At 41.7% G+C, this 23097-nt stretch overlaps 1 protein-coding gene and 2 long non-coding RNA genes across 7 annotated transcripts in view; 1 reads left to right on the forward strand and 2 right to left on the reverse strand.

Annotated features, from left to right (window-relative positions):
* Window positions 1–21665, reverse strand: part of LOC116707318 (RNA-binding protein with multiple splicing) — a 36162-nt gene extending 14497 nt beyond the window's left edge. For 3 of the 5 annotated variants that reach the window (XR_004336464.1, XR_004336465.1, XM_032544635.1), the window contains exons 1-4: window positions 21175–21655; window positions 4976–5053; window positions 4303–4341; window positions 1794–1856 (exon numbers count right to left, since the gene is read on the reverse strand). Coding sequence is in view for 3 of the 5 variants with exons in the window: in XM_032544635.1 (XP_032400526.1) it covers window positions 1794–1856; window positions 4303–4341; window positions 4976–5053; window positions 21175–21237 (243 nt within the window). In the remaining 2 variants the exon portion in view is untranslated. Of the gene's footprint in view, window positions 1–1793; window positions 1857–4302; window positions 4342–4975; window positions 5054–21174 lie in introns of all 5 variants that reach the window. The other 2 variants (XM_032544634.1, XM_032544633.1) reach the window with 2 other exon arrangements.
* LOC116707320 (uncharacterized) lies at window positions 133–18658 on the forward strand. Its single transcript, XR_004336466.1, has 3 exons — window positions 133–296; window positions 14818–14822; window positions 18647–18658. It is a non-coding gene; the product is annotated as an uncharacterized LOC116707320 (long non-coding RNA).
* LOC116707321 (uncharacterized) lies at window positions 10490–18067 on the reverse strand. Its single transcript, XR_004336467.1, has 3 exons — window positions 18057–18067; window positions 16064–16066; window positions 10490–10754 (listed from the first exon to the last, which is right to left on the reverse strand). It is a non-coding gene; the product is annotated as an uncharacterized LOC116707321 (long non-coding RNA).
* Window positions 21666–23097: the final 1432 nt, after the last annotated feature.

Below are 23097 nucleotides of genomic sequence, written 5' to 3' on the forward strand. Positions count from 1 at the left end.
GTGCAGACAGATTCAAATTCTGAAAAATGGGTAAGTGGGCTGTGGGTTTATTTCAATAACATTAACAACTTTGTTAAGCTGTAAAGAGCCTGTATTGTAAGCCTACCTGATGTTGGACCGTCACCCAAAATCGATTTTTATTTATGTATTTTTTTATTACATTTATATCTGCATTGATGTCAAAACATAGAGACTTTGGAACATCAACATGTCATTTATTAATATGTATTTGTGTCAAAATGTCATAAAACATCTTTTCCCATTCTATTTTGGCTGGAAACACTTCCAACACGCTTGTGGAAAAATAGCCGTTGGTTGTATTTCTAGCAATAGTCCAAATCATTTTCTCTTCTCAATTACTTTTGTCCAAGGGAAAAATAGTTATGGGACTTAAACCAAGGTCTTCTTCATCCAAAAAAGCAAAAGCGGCTATTTATTTGTGAGAGCAACAAGGCCCAATGTCACCAGCAACTATCACCACCCTCTAACTGACTTCATTTGATTGTCTGTAAAAGATACATAGAAAAACAGAAGGTGAGATCAAAAAGCAGTCAAGAGCAAAGTTCTCTGCAACTGAAAAGCTAGAAGGATGGTTTTCTCAGCTCGTCCCTGCAGGCTCGGGCAACGTTGAGCTGAAACAAGCGAGGGATGACTCTTCTCATGAAGGGGAGGGAATTAACTAGGATTGCCTTGGCTCAGTGCGCTCGCAGCTTCTGCCAGTTGAGGCTACAGACGTATAATAAGGGTACATAGATATAATGAGGCCTGAGCACATCTCAGTTTGCACTGTGTCGAATCTCTACCTTAAAATGTGTATGCATTGCTTGGTGATGATTATAATTGTTGTAATGGTGCGAGAATCAAGTGTTCTTTTAAAAGATTTCTGCTCTCCTATGACGGGAAACAAATCCCCTTCCTTCCCTCGGTTTTCTCTGTCTTGCCCATATTTCAATATGCAGATAGATGTTTGCAAAGTCTGGCTTATCTCCATATGACCCCGGGGAACGCAGCTTTCCCCCCAAAAACAAGAGCACTGTTCATGTTTCAGTCCCACTGAGTGATTCTATGGAAACAGTCAGACTATTGTTGGCGCATAATAAAATAATTTCTATCCTTTCTTCCACTCTCTGCTCTGCATTTGATGTGCACCAATATGGCAACATCTGAAAGTTGACAGACTCCACTCACGTTGTCACGTTCCAACTTTAGGAAGATGGTAAAACTGATCTTTTTCTGTGACAAAGGCATCAACAAAAACTTAAGAAGCATTAGAAGGGGTGGTGTATATCTAGACACCTTTAAAAAAAAAAAACAATGGGAAAATAAAGCTGGGTGAGAACTGGTGTTCATTACTGTCTACTTTGTTTCAAGTGAGCTGAATAAAACCCTGTGAGGATGGGCTCTGTTTCATATTCTGCCTCATCAAGGCTTTCTACTGAGCTACATTCTGAAATAAGTGAGATTAAAATTAAACCCTAGATCAATATCTGCTATTTATATGTAGAAGAACAGCTAATGTTCCTCCTGACCTTGCAGGATCCATGGCAAAGCTTTAAGAAAAAGGCTTTATTTACTCAAACCCAAATATTTAGACACGTATTTACAGCAGCAACAGCATGTCTTCGCTACCTTTTTCTGTCTTTTTGCATGGGATAGGAAATGCAGGACTGGCTGGATTTTCTTGATATGAAACGCATTTGCACAGATGGCAGAGAGATGCGATTCTAAGTCATCACAAGATGTACTAGCGCCGAGCTGGTGCTTGAGGAGCATGAAGAGGGCATGACACTTACGTTCAAGGCATTCTTAGCAGCCTCCGCTTCTGATCGGCTGTCAAAGCTGACAAAGCCCACTGGCTGGGGAGACAAGAAGACAGAACAAAAGGAAGAAACATGGTTTAAGGCAGAAAACTGAGTCGGCATTTCTGTCTGAGTGACATAGACATGTTTTTCTTTTTTGTAGGATTTCTTCTTTTTTTTTTCTTCAATATTATTCCCAACCCCCTGCTTCTTTCTCTTGCCCTGTTTATAAACCCGCAGTGACAGAGAGAGAGAGAGAGAGAGAGAGAGAGAGAGAGAGAGAGAGAGAGAGAGAGAAGAGAGAAAGAGACAGAGGAGAGAGAGAGAGAGAGACTCGACACTCTCACTGTACAAGGAGGGTTCATCATTCAGATCCCCTATGTCCAAATATGGGCAATGTCAGACCAAGAAAGTGCATGTTAAGAGTGAGTGAGAGAGAAGGAGAGAGGGGGGTGAATGCTGAAAAAGGAGAAGAGATAGAGAGAGAACAAAAAGTAGTTAAATGGGGGACGGCAGGGTCTTGAGAATTAAAACTTAAGAGGTTAAAGGTGAGAATAAAAATGAAAGAAAGTGAGAGGTAGAAATAGTTTTTAAGACCTCCTCGAACAGGCCTGTCAATCAAAAACCATGCAACATATCTATTTCACCAGTGCTTGTTTTGTATTCTGGTTAAATCACTCTAGAGCCTGTGGTGGCAATAGTAAAGGTGCAGGTTTGGTTGTCAGATTTCTAACTGCGGTTGCAGTTGTCAACAAAGAATACACATTTTAGCGGTGTATTTGTGTGTGCATGGCGATGTTGAGAGGCGGTGGGGAGAAATCAAAATCTCTCAACATGTTGCTCCCATGGGGTCGCAGCGTGGCGTGGGATCAGGAAAAGCAGTCTTAGGTTATGGGAGTTTTGAACAAGTAGAGAAAGAGGAGGAGAAGGGAAAAGAAAGATGAAAAAAAGAAAGAAGGACTAAGTGAAGACGTCAGAAGGAGGAAGCGTAACAGGAATATAAATAGAATGGGTCTGAGATCTGGCTCTTGCTATATATGGAGATGGCTGTGTGTTCTCGGACTGGAAGGACGATTGATTTGTGCTGCCATTGTCATTACCATTAGAAGGGGGGGGGGAGTCACAAAGACAGCCTGAGGAATGTGTACTGCTTTGCAATACATGAACATCAGCATCAGCCGTCATGAGGAAGAAGGTCATTATAAAAGTATGAAGCAAGGTGGGGAGGTGCAAAGAGAAGCCTAAGTGCACAAAGAGTTGCTGAGTGTCTGACTTGTGTATTAAACAGGCCAAACAATAAGAGCAAAACCCACACATAACCCATTTTGTACGTTATAAACCTAATCCTGCAGGTGAGATGAAGGCCAGTATAGCAGTATGTATTGCAAATATAGCTGTAGCAATTAGGCCATACATCAATGATCATTAAAAGAGTTACTTAATACCAGTTTGAAAAGAAGTATTTTGCAGCCCTTTCTGGAAGAAAATGTCCAGCCCACCCAACTGTGTGATGCGGGGTGCAGTCAAAAGTGTTCTCTGTTGCACCTGTAACCAGTGATGTCACCTGTACATAACTGCAGCAAGGTGAGAAAGATTTCCAAGGGCTGTCAGGTTAGTCTTCAAGTCATGTTTTAGCAAAAGTACTCGTTACACTAGACCCAATGATGAGCAAGATGAAAAAGCAATGCATTATAAGTATCACAACAACCCTATCTGATAACAGAGATAACCTGGACCTAAATGCATTTATATAGGAAATGTTTAAACAGCTGCTTTGCCTTGCCTTTTAACAATGAAACAAAAAAAGGGAACATCCCAAACCACGCCAATTTTCCAACCGAAAAAACAAACCAAAAAAACTCTTTTGTTCATAGTTTAAGAGGTATTATACGCAGCACATTCGATCTAAATCACCCTAAACCCTTCTAACGAGCGTGTCATGTCTTTATGGGAAACAGTGTGACGTGGTAATAAGCACACTGACATAAAGCTAAATTGCTTAAATGTGGATGTGGACACCTGCCAGCTGAGCTCATTTTCAGTCCTGTGCCCCTGGAGGCAAAACTCCACCGTCAGTACTGCTCTTGTCAAAAACGCTCGCTTTTGACACCTCAAAATTCTTTTCCCGTCTCATCCCGGCACATCCCACCGGAGTTGAATGTCTGTGACTACAAGCATTCTATCCGACTGCCAAAGGCAAGTTGGTGCAACACTTCTTTTCCTTTTCCTCCCCCCCCACCCCCCACAATAAACTTTTCTCCCCCCTGATTCCAAGTTCTTCCTGACAAAGGGTGCTAATCCGTCATAGTCAACATGCCGTGAACAAAGAGAGGGGGAAGAAATAGGACAAAGAAGAGACAAAAAGTGGAAGGCGTTGATGAGCAAGAAAATTGGGTAATGCGAGCAGCAACAGCGTGATGAAAGACTGATGTTTTCATTCATCCGTTTAGAATGGTATAGTGTTAGTATAGAGACGCAGCCCTCAGTGCTGCCTATAGCATACCTGTTTAGAAGTGAGTTTTATCAAGGAGCCTTCATAGCCCTGAAACAAAGAACGAAAATGTCAGAAATGTGAAAAAGTATCTCTTCACAATGACTATGTATACACATCCATTTCTGCTAAAATATTGCGTAACATTTGCATTTATTAAAAACGTTATGCCGTGTTTCAGGAGTCAAAGTCCTCTTATGAAGATCATGTGGACCGATTGTCTTTAATTGAGATTTACGAACTTTAATGCTAATAATATCAACCATTTACTCAGAGTACATACCATGAGCATTATCCAGGAGAGTGATTGGATGCATAGCCATTGTGCCATTATTCACTTTAAATGTGTTGCAGCTGAGCCATTAAAGTGCATCATTCTGGGGCGACGGTCCAAAAAGCTTGCAACATCTAAATGCAGTCACCTGAACTAGTCAAGTTTCTAAGGTGAGGTAAATAGCCTCTTTCTTTTTTTTTTGTATTGCAGGCAGTGAGCCACACACACACACGCGCGCACGTACAAAGATGTGATTGAACCTCGGCTTTAGGAACACCAACACTTCAACCTCGCGGGAGAGTTTCCATTGCCGTTTATTTCATCACCATTAATGGAGGTCCCATTGACTGCTGGAAAGAAAAGCTGCTAAGAATAGCTTCAGCCCGTCCATTTAAAAACATACAAACATACCTTAAATGGTCTGAACAGGAGATAGAGCTCCCGCGGCTTAATATCCAGTGGTAGCCCACTGACAAATAGAGTTCGGACCTGAGGAAGACAAGAAAGAGATCATGTATTTTTCATTAACCTCCACTAGATATAAATAGCTACCTTGCATACCTGGCAGTAAGAGATGAGGTAATGAGGAAAAGGACGCTGAACATGAGTTAAATAATCCTTTTACTAAATGATAGACTTTTCAAATACTGATAGGGATGTCTTTATCACACACACACACACACACACACACACACACACACACAGTAAGTGTATTGTATTCTCCTGTGTAATCTACAGTGTTTTATGGCAGTCCTTCCTCGCAGCTCTACCCTCTGTTTTACATTTGAACTTTTCAACTTAAGCTGGCATTGCTGGGGAATTACAATGTATATGTTAGCAAAGGAAAATGTAATTGTTGCAGCCCGTACTGAGTCAGAGATGGTGGGAAACCACACAGGGAGTAACATGAGACTCAAAATGGGCTTTCATGCTAAATAAGTTGTTATTGTTATTATGTGCGTTGATAGTGAAGAAAATGAATGTGGGGCGATCGCTCTGGGTGAACTGCAGTTGAAGTTTAGGTTTGTCGAAAAGAACATTTTAAATGGTAACACCTCAATTTTATCCTTGCAAATTTCCTATTACTAGTTTCAAAACAAATGTCTAAAGCCAGCATTTTAAGCTGCATGTGTACAACCTCAAAGTCTGTTCTGAAGTCATGAAGATGGAAAAAAGGTACAGTGTGAGTAAGTGATCCAGCTGATAGTGCCTGAGCAGGGGTGGTGAACTCATCTGTCATACTGTATGTGCTTAGAAAAATATTGTTTAGGAAAATATGGGGAGTATGTACTAGGAAAACACTACACATTTACTGCGCAACAAAATGTAAAGAGTGCAGAGGAGCAACCTATTTCATTAAGGCCTGCCACTCACATTTCCAACAGAACTGTTGAATTAGTAGAGCAGAAGTGTTAAATACAGAATGTTTTTCGTAAGAATTAAACTGATGGTTTAAGAAAGGTTGTTAGACAGTTGAGATAAAGTAGAGACTCTAATGCACAAAAGGCTCTTACTATTATAAGACAAAAACAGTGACAACATATGTTCCTGTAAGACCTGATATTTTAAATGGCAAGTGGTAAAACATTCTTTAGAATTGGGTTACAATACTGTGGGTACTTCCAGACAGTGACACTGTTTGACTCGGTCAATTGGCCAAAGCATTCACTCATTCAAAAAGGCTTGTGTGAACACCAGTAGTTCTTTCAACATACTATGCAGACACATTAGCACCAACGGCAACATCTAGCAAACACAGACATAGCAGCACTATGAGACACAGGTGTTGAGAGGTCCTTTCACAGCTCACAAGTACAGATCTGGTTACATTTTGGATGCAAATAAAAACAGGAAAATTCTACTTGGTACATGTAAGTGTAGATGTGTCTGTCCTTAAAAATGGCAAAGTACAGGAGAGAGTTAAAGGTATCTCGAACTATAAACGACAAAAAGCATCTTTTATTAACACAGCGTGTGCATTCAACCTCTCTTAAGCGTTACGAAACAAATGGAAACATTAAAAATCCTCAATTTTTCCAATAACGTGTTACCAAGATTCCTGGGGCAGGCATTACTTTTTTTTTTTGACGATTCCATTAAATCAACGGGCACTAGTTACACCTCATACTTGGAGTTATCACCTAATTAAAGTTGGCTTGGAACAAGAAATTTGCTGCGTTACTGAGACATCAAAATCAAACAATCGACTGTGACAACATCCAATCTGTGTGCAACAACTCCACCGTGCACGCCCACATCAATAACGTCACAGTAGATTTGGATGTGTAATTAAAATGACTTATTTAATATTCAGGTTCTATTTAGGGCTGAATTTAGAATAAAACTGTAGGTATGCAAGTACATAGAGGAGCTCCCACATTCATTAGATAGTAGATTCACCACTCAGGGGGACAAAGGAACTGCTGAACTAACACTACACCTCATTCCCACATGTAACCTGATACGCTCCACTGATGCCAAAGGCAGAGCAACACACAAACAAAGGAGCTTAGCAACTGGGGGAGCGATAGTTGGCGAGTGCCAAACGGGCCGTCCTGCCAAAATATCTCACCTCGGCGACTTTCTCACCTTCGCTCTTATCTCACCTTATCTGAGTCGAGCTGAACCCTGCAGGGTCATCACTGGGCTCTGTCTCTGGCAGGTTAAATAAACCGTTTTGGAGGGGCTCCTTATACGGGGTTACATAGACACAAAGAGTCAGAGCAAGATGGTATCTGTCCGACACAAGCAAGGACCGTCTCTGACAGCGGTTGATGCTGATAAAACTAATAGTGGGGTGGTTAAAAAGTAGAGTAGAAACAGAAGTAGTGCTGAAAGTAAAAACTGTAGGTTTCTATTTCTATTATGGACTGGAATTCGGTTTTAGTGAACAGGTCGTTAAAACAGCATATGACCACCAAATGATGCCAAAGTCAAAACTTGGGAAAACATATTCTTATAAAAATCTGGAATTTTAAATAAGATCACAGTACATGATAATCACATAGACTGCAGCATTACTTCTAACAGTACCCATTTAAAGAAAAATCTTGTGATCTAACTCATTAGATCAGTTAAACATGTGAGATCCCATCTTTGATTTAACTCCGGGCTTTGGTCATGAGGCCATTAGACGCCTGAGAGCTGGATATGCTGCACGAGCTAAGACAAACACACACAAACACACACACACACACACACACACACACACAACAATACACACTCAGAACAATGGGACATTCTTGGCTGGGTCGAACCTCATTCCTAAGACTTCCTGACGTCAGCTGTTGTGATATATGATCGGTTCGCCGTGTGTCCGGTGTGGAGCTGACTGCACACACTGGATACGTGATGATTCACAGACAGACGTGTCTACAGCTCTCTCCTGCAGACATGTGTTGTTGATTACAGGATCAGTCTGAATTCATGTGGCTCTGAGACTAGCTCAAACAAGCACTTTGTAAAAGCACTGCCACCAGGAAAAGTGAAATATCAAAGTTTCACGATGTTGTTACCTAAAGTGGAGGTCAAGCCAGGGGCTAAGCAGATTCTGCAGATTCGTCAAAAAGGCAAAGATAAAGCCGCTGTTTTATTGAGTTTTAGAAGCATTGTTTCATTGGCATATACCTACATTTCCATAGTGCTGAGTGGCCTGGTGTGGACCTTTGATTCATTGACCATTTATGGTGTGCACACACACACACACCACAACACAAAGGCAGGCTTCGATCAAAAACAGCACCCTCACCTACCAGAAGCCAACTGAGTACTTCACAGCCGACGTACTAGTGCAGTTCCCTGGCAACGCCTTAGCTGAGGAGTACAGCAGAGCGTGGAGCCCCAGGCCAAAAACATCACCTCCTATTAAGGCCACTTCTGCAGCAAGTCCCAGGGGATCAATGCACCTCTAACCAGAGATCATTGACTTCGCAAGCCCCAGATGAGGTCATAACCTTATTGATACTCTATCACTGTATCTTAGAAGGTTTGCTGGTTCCACCCTAAGGCTGGAGAAGGAGGGGGGAGGGGTCTGGAAAGTATTAGCTTAAGTATTATCTTTAAGTATAACTTAGATCTTGTTTCTATTTGTTGGGATAACATTGGGCGTTATTCACCAACATCTTCCTGTGTTTTTCTCTTAAATATGTTCTTAAGAAAGTCCCTGAGAAAAGTCTACGTCTGATTCATGATGTGTTCTTAAACAGAATTGTTCGCAGGTGTGTTCTTAGAATGATGAATTTCAATGTCTTCGTAAATTGAATGCTCTTGCCCATTGCTCCTAATTAGCATAAGTAAATGCCCCGTTAATTCCCATAAAAGGCCATGAGAAGGCAGGGCCGTGATGCATGCACTCTTACTGAAATGTCCCAAAGACGCGGCAAAGAAGGTGGAGGCCTCGACTCCAAAAGAAAGAAAAACTTTAGTAATTCTGACGTGGAACTACTGCAGCAAGAAGTTAACAAAAAACAAGACAACATATTTAGTAGCGTCAGCAGGTGGATACCAAGCAGCAAATAAAACCTTTGCAAGGAACGCGATTACTCATGCAGCGACCGCAGTGTCTGGAGAAGGGCGCAGAACCGATGAAGTAGAAAAGAAATCTGAGGCAAAACAATTATTTCAAAACATAGAAGATACAGCTGTTATTGCCCATTTTACTTACGGCTGCGTACCTATTTTATTTATTCTATTTTCATTTTTGTAGTGATCACTTCCACTTCTTATTTGTTGGATTCTTGGATCCTACAAGTCCAGAACCGGTAAAGAAGTACTGTGATGGGAGAGTGGGAGTTTTTTGTAATGATGTGAATTTTTCTTTCTTGATCACTGGCATGTATACAGACTTAAGAGCAACAGGTATCACGTATTTTTCTTTAAATAAAAAGTTAAATAAAAAACATAGAAGATACTCTTGGCGTTTAAATAGAGTGACTAATCACTTATCGTTGGAGGGCAGGGTTCCGTTAACATAATTGATGGGAGTTGACGGCAAGTTTATTTACAGAGGCCTAGCACAGTTCATACACAACGGCAATGCAAAGTGCTTTACAAATGAGCAGAAGTGTGTCTTTATTGAAACAAACTACTTATGTAAAAAATTATTGTGTGAAAAATTATTGGAAATAATTAGTAACCAAATGAAAAGAATGTTAAATTTTAAATTAGAATTGTTTTGCACAAACATGTCAGCTCTAAATTGTGCGTAAGTGTGCGTTTGAGTGTGCGTAAATCATAGTAGAACCTAAGAACAAATCCCAAATAAGAAAACATTGATGAATGCCAGAATCTTCGTAAAAACTGCGTAAGTGGGTTTTAAGAACACTTTTGAATGAGACCCATTGTACTTGAAGTAATTTCTTAAAGATCTGGATCAATGTCCTTGTTTTATCTGTCCAAAACCCTAAAATATTTAGTCTACTATGGCATATGACTCAGTAAAGCAGCAAATATTCAGACTGGAGAAGCTGGCACCAGAGAATGATTGACATTATTGCTTGAAAAATACTGGAACAATTAATCAATTATCAAAATAGTTAAATATTCTGTCAATCAACCAATCCAATAATCGACCAATCGTTTCTGACCTCCTGGGGGCACAGGGAGAGTGCTAAAACAAAGCCCAACAGGGCAGGAAACCCAAACACTCAAGCCAACGGTTTAGCCAGGTTACTCGAACCACTTAACTTTAACAAACCCTCATCAACAAGTACAGTCAAATTTGTACCAGGAAGTGGTTCTGGATGTTTACAACGAACACTTTGCGTACTCATTTTACTGCTCCCCTTTGTTTAAATAAGGTAGGTTTGGGCATTGATTCTGATTCAAATTCCGGTTCTTACCAGATTTCGCTTCCAATTCTTTGAGGGGTGGAATTGAAATAGGTCACAAGCTTATTTTACAAATAAGAGGAACATTTTATTTTTGATTCAATGGTGGGTTGCAGTTTTACCGGGCTTTTTCAATTTAAAATAAAGCCACACTAGAGCGCCGCTTACTGCGCTCCATGGCTGCAACACAACGACCGCCTGGCTGCTTACGTAAACCAAAACTTGCGCATTTTAAATTGGGAAACGATGATCGGATTTGAAACCAAAATCCTCCAAACGATTCCAATAAAGAAACGACTCTACTGGAATCGTAAATTTTGAAACGATTCCAAATAGGAATGTGTTCTCGATGCCCAACCCTACTAACCGGTGGCCAAACCTAGAAAAAAAAAAAGATACAGTATAGTTATAATAAACAAAAATACAAACGATGATGCAGTTAGCCCAATTATGTTTTGTTTTTTTTCAGCTTTACTAATAAAAATGTAAAGCTTACTTAGGCCCTGACCCTCCAGTAAACCACATTTTCACGCTTTAATTAACAAAACCAAAACTGACACCGCTTAAAAATGTTCCCACCATAGAATGTCATTTGTCAGCCATTCTAAAAAGCTGCTTGCATTTGTCTAATTAAATGGCCTACCAACTTATTCACAGCCATTTCTATTCAGCTTGCATTGTGGACTTAGAAAATGTCTTACACCTATTGCCTGAAATGCCTCATTACACTCAGCTGCACTGTGTGACTTTCTCAGATATTTGCTCCGCCTTTAATTGAGTGCTTTTTTGACCGTTCATTCTGGCTGAAATGAGGAACACGACCTTGGTGCGATGTGAGATGATTACTATGTGTTTCATTCCCCCTCCCTGTGTGGGTGAGTGTGTGTATGACAGCCAAGTTAATAGATACAGGTCCTTTGAGCCAGATGTGGCAGGACTAAAGCTCTAACCTTGAAGCCTTGGAAGAGAGGATACAGTAGCCTTTTGTAGCATTGTTGAGTTTTCAGTTGAGCGCTGCAGTATTAAAAACAGTCCAACTGACACACTCTAAAGGCTCTGACACGCCAACCCCACATGCAAAAAAAGGCAGTCGGGGGCATCCAGATAGCGCAGTGGTCTGTGCGGATGCCCATGTACGGAGGCTTGCTCCTCGACGCGGCCGGCCCGGGTTCGAATCCGGCCTGTGGCCCCTTTGCTGAATGTCGCTCCCCCCTCTCTCTCTCCCCCTTTCACACTTGCATTACTGTCCTGTCGAAATAAAGGGAATAAAACCCCGAAAAAACAACTTAAAAAAAAAAAAAAAAGGCAGTCGGACTGATGAGTCGGCTCCCGTCCCTTAAAAAAAAGTGTCTCGGAACACACAGAAGTGACGCCGACTTGAGCGTAAGTTTAATGGATGCCGACGGCTCCTCCGACTGACGACAGCACGGATCACGCCCCACAGAGTCGAGTCACCGACCTCGCCAGACTGTCCGACGGCCGATAATCGGGTTGGCGTGTCAGAGCCTTTTTGCTAAGCGCGTTGTCTCTGCTCTGTGTTGACGTCACTCTCCGTGATCCTCCCGAGATGTGTTCCCCTTGATCTTCCGAGTCAGAGAATGTGACGAGTGAGAGACTGCAGGCCAGAGAGGTGTCGAACGACCATGAATGGATGACTCCGTTTGTCTGTTTGTAAGGCTGGGTTCAACGGGTCAAGTTTCACATTTGGGGTCAGAAGTCACAGGTTAGCCGTGAGTTATTGTGTGGGTCAGGGGTCAAATGTGAGGTTGAGCACACTCCAAATGTCACGACTGAACTCTGAGAGGAGAGATCCTTTGTTTCTCTCTTACTCCCACAAGTGCTTTCGACCAACAGTTACAGCTCACTGGGGTTCTGTAAATGTTCCAACAGGTTAACCTTTAAAAAGACTTCTAAAACAAATGACCTAAGAAAAGCAAGTAAGCACCCATTTGCGTTTTCCATCTCGTGCTCTTTCATTCCCCACTCCTTTAATGTTTCCCTTGTTTTAAAACCTAACCTGGAAAAGAATACTCATGTCTTAATGACACTTATGTTCTCTTTCTTTTCGTATCAACAATTCTTTTACCTCAGCAAGAAGGCCTTAAAGTGTCACTTAGATGGCGTGTGTGGAAGAGAGGAGCCCCTCAGTCACAGATTGTCAGCTACACATCAGTTTGACTCCTCTGCTGTCTTTTCATACTAGGTTACAGTTGGCTTCCTCTCTCTCTCTCTCATCTGATGCGTCTCCACGAATGGACTTAACATTCCAAAGCGCTCCTTAACTTGAACTAATCGTCCACATTTGCCTTTCCTGGACTCCCTTTGTTGCTGCCTGCCCTTGAACTGTTGTGGTTTTGAGGTTGGGTGGGCAGAGGGTTAAAGTGTCCGGTGCGAGTGGAGACAAAAAACAACAGTAGATACTCTGTCTCCATGAAGAAATGTAAGCCTAATGTGTTCCCTCCAAATGATGGTCCAGCTGTTCCGTTTTGTTTATCAGCAGCAGCGCTTCTTTAGGGTAGTTTCTTTTTAACCCTGAGGACACCAAGCCATTTTATTGTTTTTAAATGGCACTCCTAAAAAATGAAATGAAATTGCTCAATTCGATACAACTATTTGCAGCTAGCAAATGGTTGTTAACTTTGATATACTGGGGCCTTGCAGGGTTAAAGGTTAATTACTTGAATGCAACTGAGGGAAAACAGCTGTATTACTAGACTGGTTTTCCATAGTGAGGGTGGTCAATCTAGGGCAACAACTAATGATTATTTTCATCAACTATTACTTTGCTGATAGTCATTGTCTGTAAAATGTCAGACAATACTTAATACCCCCACCCCCGCCAACAAAGCCTGTTCGCCAACTTTTCAAGTTCTCCTTGCTACCGTTCTGCCTGGCTCGCTCTGTTTTAGGTCTTCTCTGACCTAAAGGGCCTTTCTGCACAGACTGGGGTCATGTTTTTAAACTAGGGGGTAAAGGATAAGGTTTGTGGCTGGGACTAACTGGGCGAGAGGAGAAAAATAGAGAGGGGGGGGAGAGGGGAAAAGATGAAAAAGTGGGGAGTGGTAGGAAAGGGGAGAAGAAGAGTGGCAAATTATAAACAGTACCAGGGAAGAGGGAGGGAGGGAGGAAATGGCTAGTGAACAAGATAAAGAAGGGGAAGAAAAGGGGCGGGATGGATGAAAGGATGTCAGGAAAGGAGGGAAGGAAACAGAGGAGAAGTGAGAAAATTTTTAAAAAGGGAGAGGAGAGAAGGGGGGGTGGAGGGTGGGGAGGGTTTGGTTGGTTTCCCCTCAAGCCAGACCCAGTCAGTTAGCTAAACTTCAATGGCACAAAGCAAGAAGGCAAGATAGAAGAATAAAATAAGGAGGGCCTAAAATTTTTATGTTAAACTGAAAAAAAACCAAAGGTTATTGTGCGGGCCCTAAACCCTTTAAACCTCTTTATCCTAGATAGATGGGCCTGGTTCCCCATACGTCAGAAATTGGGGTTTTTTTGATAGGATACCCTTTAAAAGCCACTTAAAAATTTAAAATTCAAGAAAGCCTTTTTTACCTTGTAAATTTCCCCCAAAAAAGGAGATCCTATCAAAAACGATGCTTAAAAAAATAGTCCATGTTATGTTACTTCCTGGAACTGTAACCCCCTACAGGTTTCCCCAAAAAAGGGCCCTTTAAATTTTTTTCATTTGGGAATTGCCGGCTTTCCCGAAAAATCCGGATTTGATTTAAAAACCTTTTCCGAGAAAAAAAAGCTCTAAATGGTCTGCACCTCAATCTTTAAAAGGGTCAAGTACTTGTTTGTCCACTAGGCACTACGCTCCCCGAATGCAGAGGATTGTCAGTCCCGAGTCTCAAAAAATAGATTGGGAGCCAGACCCCTTTTCAGCTACCCGGTCTCTACTGTGGAACCAGCTCCCATTTCGGGGTTCGGGGGGCCCAAAAACCCATCCATTTTTTACTGTGGCTCAGGGGTAGAGGGTTTCCCTGCAGCCCCGGGTCGAAGGGCCCTTTGGGGGGGAGGGGCCCTTAAATACGGCGGTTTGGACCACAGTGTATGAAGTGTGCTAAGGGTTTCCTGTACTAAGGGAAAAAGCGCTTTGGTGGGTTCGTTAAGAGGGAAAAAAGCGCTAAAAATTCTTTTAGGGGGTGGGGAGTCGTGCCAAAAACCCCTGTTACTAACCAAGCTCGGGGGATTTTACCCCGCGGAGTCCTAGGGGTTTGTTTTTTTCGCCAGCAGCTCCCTTGGATTAGGGTGGCCCCAATATCAATGAAGCTGTCGCTGGGTCCTGCTGCACCCCTTTGGGTTTGGGGGTAAACCCCCGCCCTGCTGTGTCCTGCTACGCCGCTATGCTATGCTGTGCCATGCTGCCCGTGGGCACCCTGCGTTTCTCGCTGTGCCCTGAACTACTACGACTACTATTTATAGGCTTTGTTCCATTATCTTTTAATGTGACTGTTATTGCCACTGTTTCTCACACCCCCAGCTGGCCTAGCAAGAGCCTGGGTCTGGCCCAGGTTTCTTCCTAAAAGGGAGTTCTTCCTCGCCACTGTTGCGCTAAATGCTTGCTCTTGGGGGAATTACTGGAATTGTTGGGTCATTGTATATTAGAGTGTGGTCTAGTCCTACTCTATCTGTAAAGTGTCTCAAGATAACTGATGTTATGATTTGATTCTATAAATAAAACTGAATTGAATGGTGGGTTTAGGGAAAAGAAATTAAATTGAAAAAAGTGTGCAGAGCATACTAAAAGGCTTCAGAGAAGAGACACACACTGTCAGGTGGAGAATTACAGCTTGTGAGTAAGCAACATTAAGTGTAGGTGACAGAAAAAGGCACATTAATACAGTATGACAAAGCAGGACAAGATGGCTGACGCCGTCTAGGTGCGAGCTCACTCTTTGCTCACACCTCCTTCCTGTAGTGTATCGTTAATTACAAGGCAAACTCAAAGTAGACAACTAAGGCCTTTTAAGGGTATCCAAAATATCACTCCTGATTCTCGGTCAGTTATAATAGTTTATATATAGCTGCAGATGTATTTAAAACATCCAGAACAATTCTTTAACCTTTTATCTGTTCCTTTTCTTCTCACATCAGTTTAGCAGGATCCTTTGGCAGCCGTTCCTGACGCCGAGCCTTGTTGTTCTTGTCTTGTCTTTTCAAATACCTCTTGTCGCACAGCTGACAAACGGCTAATATAAGATGACAATTCCCTCTGCGCTTTTATAAATAAACTCCTACCTATCAGACGGGTAGATGGAGCAGGGTTTAACCGTTTGTGTGAGCCTGTTTCTACTCTACTGGATATAGAATTGTATATCTGTTGTTGCTTTCTCCTATGTCATTTTGCTTTATAGTCGTAATCTACATTAAACCTCTGCTTGTACTGTCGTCAACAATCCGTGAGTTTCTTTGTATGTTTCCCCTGTTGCCCTATCATGGTCACTTTACCCTCTGAGCCCCCCTGCCCCTCCCTCCCCTGATATCGTTTCATGTCACAGAGCGTTAATATATCTGCGTGCCCTTTTCATAGATACATGCACAAGAACGGACTGCACACATGTCCACACCACTGTGCTACAGAGGCCTCCCTCAGCCTCACCGTGCTTCTCCCGCAGCACAGCTCCCCACCTACGTCTCTTCATAGAAAAGGTCACGCTGGCCACATGACCTGCTATTTGAAGAGGACCCGGTGGATACCCAAAGCTGGCTAAGAACAATTCAATTACACCCCAGGGAGATTCGGCGCATTTGTTGAACTCCGCTTGAGTGATATTCTGTTTCTCTTTGGGCGCTTGTAAAGATCCACTTACATGTTTATGGTCAGCCAGGAACTAGAATCAACAGACAGCCTTCGAGGTTCAAAGCCCTGCTCTGTTTGACTGTTACATCCAGGAAGGACAGCTTTGTTTCTGAGTATGGTTTTATGTAAACAATGGTTTCGTCCTGCAGAGGAAACAGTAAAAAGGTTAAATACTCTGTGTTCACTCATTTGTCAAAACTCAGGTGCGGTTTAACGGTGTACGTGCAAGGCTGAGGAGGCTGGGCAGGTCTTAAATAAACACCAGTTAGCTCGAGGAACATTGACAGCGAGGAGGTCAAAAGGTTAAGCCGAGTCAGGTGACTTTGTTAGCTATGACGCATTCCATGTACCCACAACCTGTACATTACTTCAAAATAGGCCTGAAAATAATCTGAGATAAATAAAATGATTATTTTTCACCACAGATATCGGTCTGTTGTTGAACCTGGAAGGCAGTGTTGTAGTCGAGACCACCTAGACAAAGACTTTGAGACGGAGTCGAGACTAAGACCAGACTTGTGTTAGACAGCCAGAGCTTCTTCTCACGTCTCGCGCCTTCATTGTCTCAGGAGTGTGTGTGTAAAGAGGGCTGGGAAAGTTCTCGGTTGTATTGGCAAATTCTAAAACATAGGCCTAAATCAGACAAGGCAGAGCAAAATCCCTGCAGTTTTGGTCTAAGAAAAAGAAAAAGAAAAAAAAGATTCCTCTTTATTTGAAACCGAGACAAGGCCGACTAAAAATGTGGTCGATTCTGAGACAAAACCGAAGGACAACTTAGTCTTAAGGGCATTTTCACTCCTGTAGTTTCTTTGCTTTGGTCTGAATCAGTTGGGGAGTTAGTAAACTTGGAGTGATTTGCCTTCGTTTTGGTTTGGTTTCACACCTGGAAAAATCCAAGCGTGCCAATTGTGTGCGTCAGGCAAGAACGTCCAGCCCTCTTATTGGTCGGATATGTCTGGGGGCGGGACCAGAAAGTAAATACAGAAATTGTTTCGCGAGAGACGTTACTACGTCTGCTCTGGCCCCCCCCGAGACTTCGCTCTGCTCTGCCGCCGGCTGTCTCCAATTTTAGCGGCGGCTGGTTTAACCGCGGAGATGCGAGTGACGGACGGTGATAGAAACACTGCAAGCTGCCACGGTTTGCTGCTCTGCTGCATCAAAGGTTGCTAAACCCACCTGACGACAGGAGACATTAGCTCAGACTGGAGGAGTTTGGATAGTTGGTGCGGTTTGAGTACGGCAATTGAGGATTCATTTCATTTGCAACGAATAAATATTGTCATTGTTGATTATTTTGCGGAATTAATGTTCTTGATTAATTGTTATATAAAATACAGAAGAATAATCATAATTTTATATATATATATATATATATATATATATAAATACACACACAAAAATACACATATATATATATACATATATATATATACACACACACAACATAAATAGACATAAAATTATGCAACTAGTCTATCTGAAATTTACATCAGAAAACTTCTCTAAACTATAATATATGACAAAGGCTCTTCTTTTTTCAGCCACACACACACACACACACACACACACACACACACACACACACACACTAGAAGAATATAGAAGTTCATCCATCCATCAATCTTCGTCCAAAAATAGAAGTTTTGGGAAATGTTTGGTATGGCTTAAGAAGTGAGCAATAAATGATCAAATCACTATCTTTATAGTTGCATTATAGTACATTTTATGTCAATCAACTAATCATTTCGGCACTAAAACAAGTAAATCAAAGCTGGGTATGATTCATTTTAGCTGGACTGGGCCTGTTCCTTTACTGCATGCGCTCTGTCATAATCCGTTACCTCCCTGATAACAAGAACACATCTGGCATTTGTCACCTCAGTCATTAAAAATAAACTCCCTTCACTTTTTTTTTCACAGAACGAACAAAACATTCGCAAAAAACACATGCAACTGTTCTGTTAAAAACCATCCGACTTTTTTTTGGAAAATCCAAACTACTCTGAACTACCTCCAGGTCTCTTGTCCATACAAGGCCTGGAAACCACAGCTGGGGGAAACGTATCTTTGGACATTCACCACGTAGGAGACGGTTTGTCACCTCGACTACACCAGTGGCCGTTGAGTGCCACAGTATGTGAAAGCATCCAGGACACCTGATAATAAAGCTTATCGACCCAGCTCACAAGATTAGATGCTGCCAGGGCTGAAACCTGCATACCTTGTCTGCAACATTACCATGTTTGGTGAGCACTGGTCCACAGAAGATAAACATTAAGCATCGTCAAGCATTGATCTACAGCGACGATGGCGTGTGAGGTTGAGCAATGAAGCAGGCATGAGAAGCCAAGCTCGCTACGGCACTTTACGAATCAGTGATCCATTGAGTCACAGACTACACTGTTCAATGGGGGGGGATGTTGTTTAGCATGTGAGAGTAATACCAGCCAGTCGTTAAAATTTGGCTCCCATAAGCTCATAGTTTATGGTTACTTTAGTGTTGGTAAGCACAAAGCTGTTTGGCATTTTACATTTAGTGCTTTTTGTGAACTTTGTGAATGTTTGTGAGCATGAGATCAGGATGGGACACGTGTTAGAAGACTTTAAAGACACAACAATGTCAAATTAGTCACTGGATCATCCATAAAGCAGTTTTTACTGTACTTATATTCAACCCTACTTCTGTGACCAGAAAGACTAAACTCTAATATTGATGAATCATGGGACTAAAAGTGCAAGACATATGGTACTCAGAAATTAGTCACATTATTCTTTGGCTTTTTTGTGTGTTTTTGTGTGAATATGAACACCTGCCTGCAAAAGTGTGTAAGTGTCTGTGTGTGTCTGTGTGTGTGTACACGTTTCCACGCCTGCTTGTATGTGTGAGTGTCAATGTGTGTGTGTGTGTGTGTTTGGTACAGTGTCCCCAGAACTTGCCGCTCCCCTGCATGCAACACACATCATTACACCAAAGATAAAGTGTTGCCGTCTAACCTTACGTTAATTTGCCCGAGTGAATTTTAGTCCCTGCGAGTCTGGACGGCTTCCAACCCTTTACACAACCATTAGACTCCTCTAGCCATTACTCTCACTGTCTCGCTGTCTGCCTTTTACACAATGCAAGAGACGTCTCTCGTCTGGTCCTTCTGCACGTGGACATCACAGAATTACTCATTATTTTAGTGGGTTTATCAAATAAAGCAGAGCAAGAGCGACATAACAATTCATCTTTAATGATTATTACTGATTTATCTTCTTATTCTTTTCAAGATCGCTTGATTAATTATGGGTCTTCCAAATGTCAGAAAACACCAATGAAATGCTAAACAGATGAACAGATTACTAATTGTTCCAGCTCTACAACAAAAGCTGTCAGCTGCTATAATAAGCAATGTATGAGCTGATAATTGAAAATAAATCAAATCATTCTCTTATAGTTTTATTATAGTTTCTTTTACAGATTTTCATGTTAATCAATGTTGACAATAAACATTGGTTGCCGTCCTAGAGTCATGTGCTAGTACATCTACAGACTCTGAAAGACTTCTACAGTACTGAGTGCATAAGGTCACAAGGTGAAATAAGCAAAACTCTCCGTCGGGTTTCCAAGAAGTCTGATTTCGACTCTGTACCTCACCGGTGTGGTGCTACAGTAACTCCCTGCATCCATAGTAACCTCAACAGTGGACCAAATATGGTATTACATCAAACTGGGTATGTTCGGCTATTCGGTTACAAAATGACGAACAGTACACTGAGCCTTAATCAAATTGCTCCAAGAGATATATCTGACATAATCCGATATACCTTTCTTACATCACTTGGCTGCAGATGCATGGAGCTCTGAAATAACAAGTCTGTCGTCTGAACAGAGATACTTCCATGCCAAAGAATCCCCCCCCCCCCCCCCCCCACCACCACTACAAAGAGCACCACCACAAACTCATTTACAGAAAAGGAGATATTATGGATCAAGACTGCGCAATGACTAAGGAGAAAAAGAGGAAGAAACTGGTTATTATCCAGCATATTAAAGAAAAAGGGAGGGATATTTAAAAAAAAAATTTAACCAGAAACTAAATGGATTACTTCACCTTTCCTTTCCCCCAAACAATAGCATTCTGGTGTGTTAAGATGTAATTGAGTCAGCGTAGGTCGAGAGGCTACTCTTGCCCGGCTGTAATGCAGTGGGTCTGGGTTGCAAAAAAAAGAGCTATTGCGTACATGTTGCAGCAGCAGTTTTGTTTGAACTCCAATTGCTCCCTCAGCTTCAGTGAAAACTAATTCGCTCCCTGGCTTTGAATTCCCTTTACTACAGCTTTTCAGTGTTGTGTGAAGTCTGGCTTCATGGTACAGTAAAGGCAAAACTGGCAACCCGTTTAGTCTGTTGTCGGGTAACTTGCATCATTATAGTCCAGAGTTATTCAGAACTACTTATTAGGGGGCCATCAGTGATCAAGCCCTGCCTTGTTCATTACATTTTCGTGGTTACGTAGGGCTTAATAAGATTTGTTGGCTACAGTATGAGGTCGGTTACAGAAATTAAAAGGAAGAGCAATAAAATATGTTATAGTCTATATATAAAGAAGGACAGGTGCACATTAACGAATGATACTCCCTTCCTTTAAGACAACCGGATAATAGCTACATTTTACGTGAGCACCCCGCAGTAGGTCCAATAATATAACAACGACACTTTCAACTTTCACAAGGCAAAAAAAAACTCTATTACAGCACAGACAATGCTCCACGAGACAGTATGTTACGCGTTAAACAGCCGGAACATCATATGGATATGATAGTGATACTATAGGTGACAGAGAAGGCGAAGGTTGTTTTAAAACACGCCATTAGCATTTAGCACGAATCGCTTTATTGAGACGCCGTCATGGGTCATGGTGGTGGACCGACCTATTGAAAATTAAAACCGCAGGTAGGCTACCCGCGGTTTTAATTTCATTTCGCGTGCGGATACGTACCTCCTCTTCGTGGTTGGTGAATTCACTCTGCTCGTTTTCTTTCTCTATCTTGTTGTTATTCATTCTGAGTCGGACTCTTTTATCACCTTCTCTTGGACTGTTATTCTTCTTCTTTTCCCTTCTGTTTCGCTCTCTTCTTCTTCTTCTTCTCCGGGACCTAGATTTTTTTTTTTTTTTTTTTAAAGCGCCCTCCTACCTACAGACAACAGTCCGCGTGCGGCCGCTGCCCTAGTGACCCGAGCTTCCCACTACTTCGGCGACATCAATGATAAGTAAAGATTTTTTTTTTTTCTTTGCTTTTTTCAAAAGAGCAACAACAACAACAAAAAAGTCAACTGTGAGTGGTGTTTCTGTGCAGTCAGATAGTCCTCAACAATCCCTGGAAAGCTTCTCCGGAGGCTCTTGTTGCTGTTCCCTAAATGAAACACGGTAAACGTTCAGTGGACTGCGCCGCAGGCAAACTTCTCTCCCCATCTCCGCGGGAGGGAGGGAGAGAGAGAGGGAGGGGTTTAGGGTGGGGTAGCGGGTGGGATGCGTCGTCTCTGGGCTTCATCAAGTTTTATCAAGTGTTGAAAGAGCTACAGTGGAAACTCAGTGCCAATCAGCATTTGCCTTTTAAGACCAGGTGAATGTTATTTTAGGCACTGCAACATATCAGTAACATTATTATTAGCCTAAACTGTGGTGTCTATTGAGGCGTATAGCCTATGCTTTTTATTATTGAGTGGCTGCTTTAATATTCCTACACATATGCTACTTATAATGTAGTATAGGCTATATGTAAAGTCAGTCCAGGGCTGTAGCCAGTATTTTAGGAATACCTTAATCATGAGTCCCACAACTCACATTACATTATATTACATTACATTACATTTAGCTGACGCTTTTATCCAAAGAAAATTCCAATTAAGTGCTTTCAACCCTCAAGGTGCAAAACTCTAGACAAAAAAAAGTCTAATCAGACTTTTCTAACCTCCTATTATTATGTGGATTCTCTTTTTAAATATTTTATTTATTTATATTTTGACACTGTTAGGAATACAATTCTGGCGGACATAGCATATAATGAATCCTTTATGTATTCATGTTGTTGGCCTAAAAGTTCTAACATGTAAATACAATTTTAAAGTGGATTCCTGCAAACAGTTGACTCCAACTTTGTTAATTCTGGTCAGTAGGCAACTGATGCGGTCCATAGCCAAAACATTGTATTTCTAATAAACACTTAGTATGACGGTAAATAGCCTTAAGTCTACACATATTGGGATCAACCAATTAAACACACTTACCCCATGTGGAGTTTTTGTTGTTATTCCATTTTAAACTGCCCCCAGGTTGCTAAAAATCCACAAATTCTCAGGAAAAAATATAACGGGCCTGAGCCAGCTTTTACTTTATAGTCATCTTAAATCAATTTTGCATTTATAGCTGTGTTGATTCATGATATTTGCACACTCTTGCTCTTTCTTGATTGTATTTAATACTGATAGTGATCTAGCTGCCGAGGGACTGCATGGGGGGCGGCTTGGGATCCTTGTTTTTAAGCATAGAGCAAATACACAGTACCTAACATATATTGTGAGGTTACACTACACATCATTATTAGTCTAATGATGATGTGGCTGATAAATTAATCAAATTAAAGAAGCAATAAACCCTGATTGGAAACAGTGTTTGCATTGTTTAAATGTGTGTATTTTACCACTGCACTTTCCCGGGAGCAATCCAAGACATGTCTTTGTTTTGGAAAGTGTTTCAGCACTCAGTTTAACTTCCATAGAGTGACTACTCTATATCTTAACCTGTTGCCTGTTTAACTTTTAACCTTCAAGCTGCATTACATGCCATCTGTCTTGGTCATAAATCTGGTATCACGAGATGTCTTGCCATGCTCTTCACACTCAGGAGTATTCTCTCTTTCTT

This window comes from Etheostoma spectabile, chromosome 19 (assembly GCF_008692095.1).
Source record: "Etheostoma spectabile isolate EspeVRDwgs_2016 chromosome 19, UIUC_Espe_1.0, whole genome shotgun sequence".
In the NCBI taxonomy this organism is placed as follows: Eukaryota; Metazoa; Chordata; class Actinopteri; order Perciformes; family Percidae; genus Etheostoma; species Etheostoma spectabile.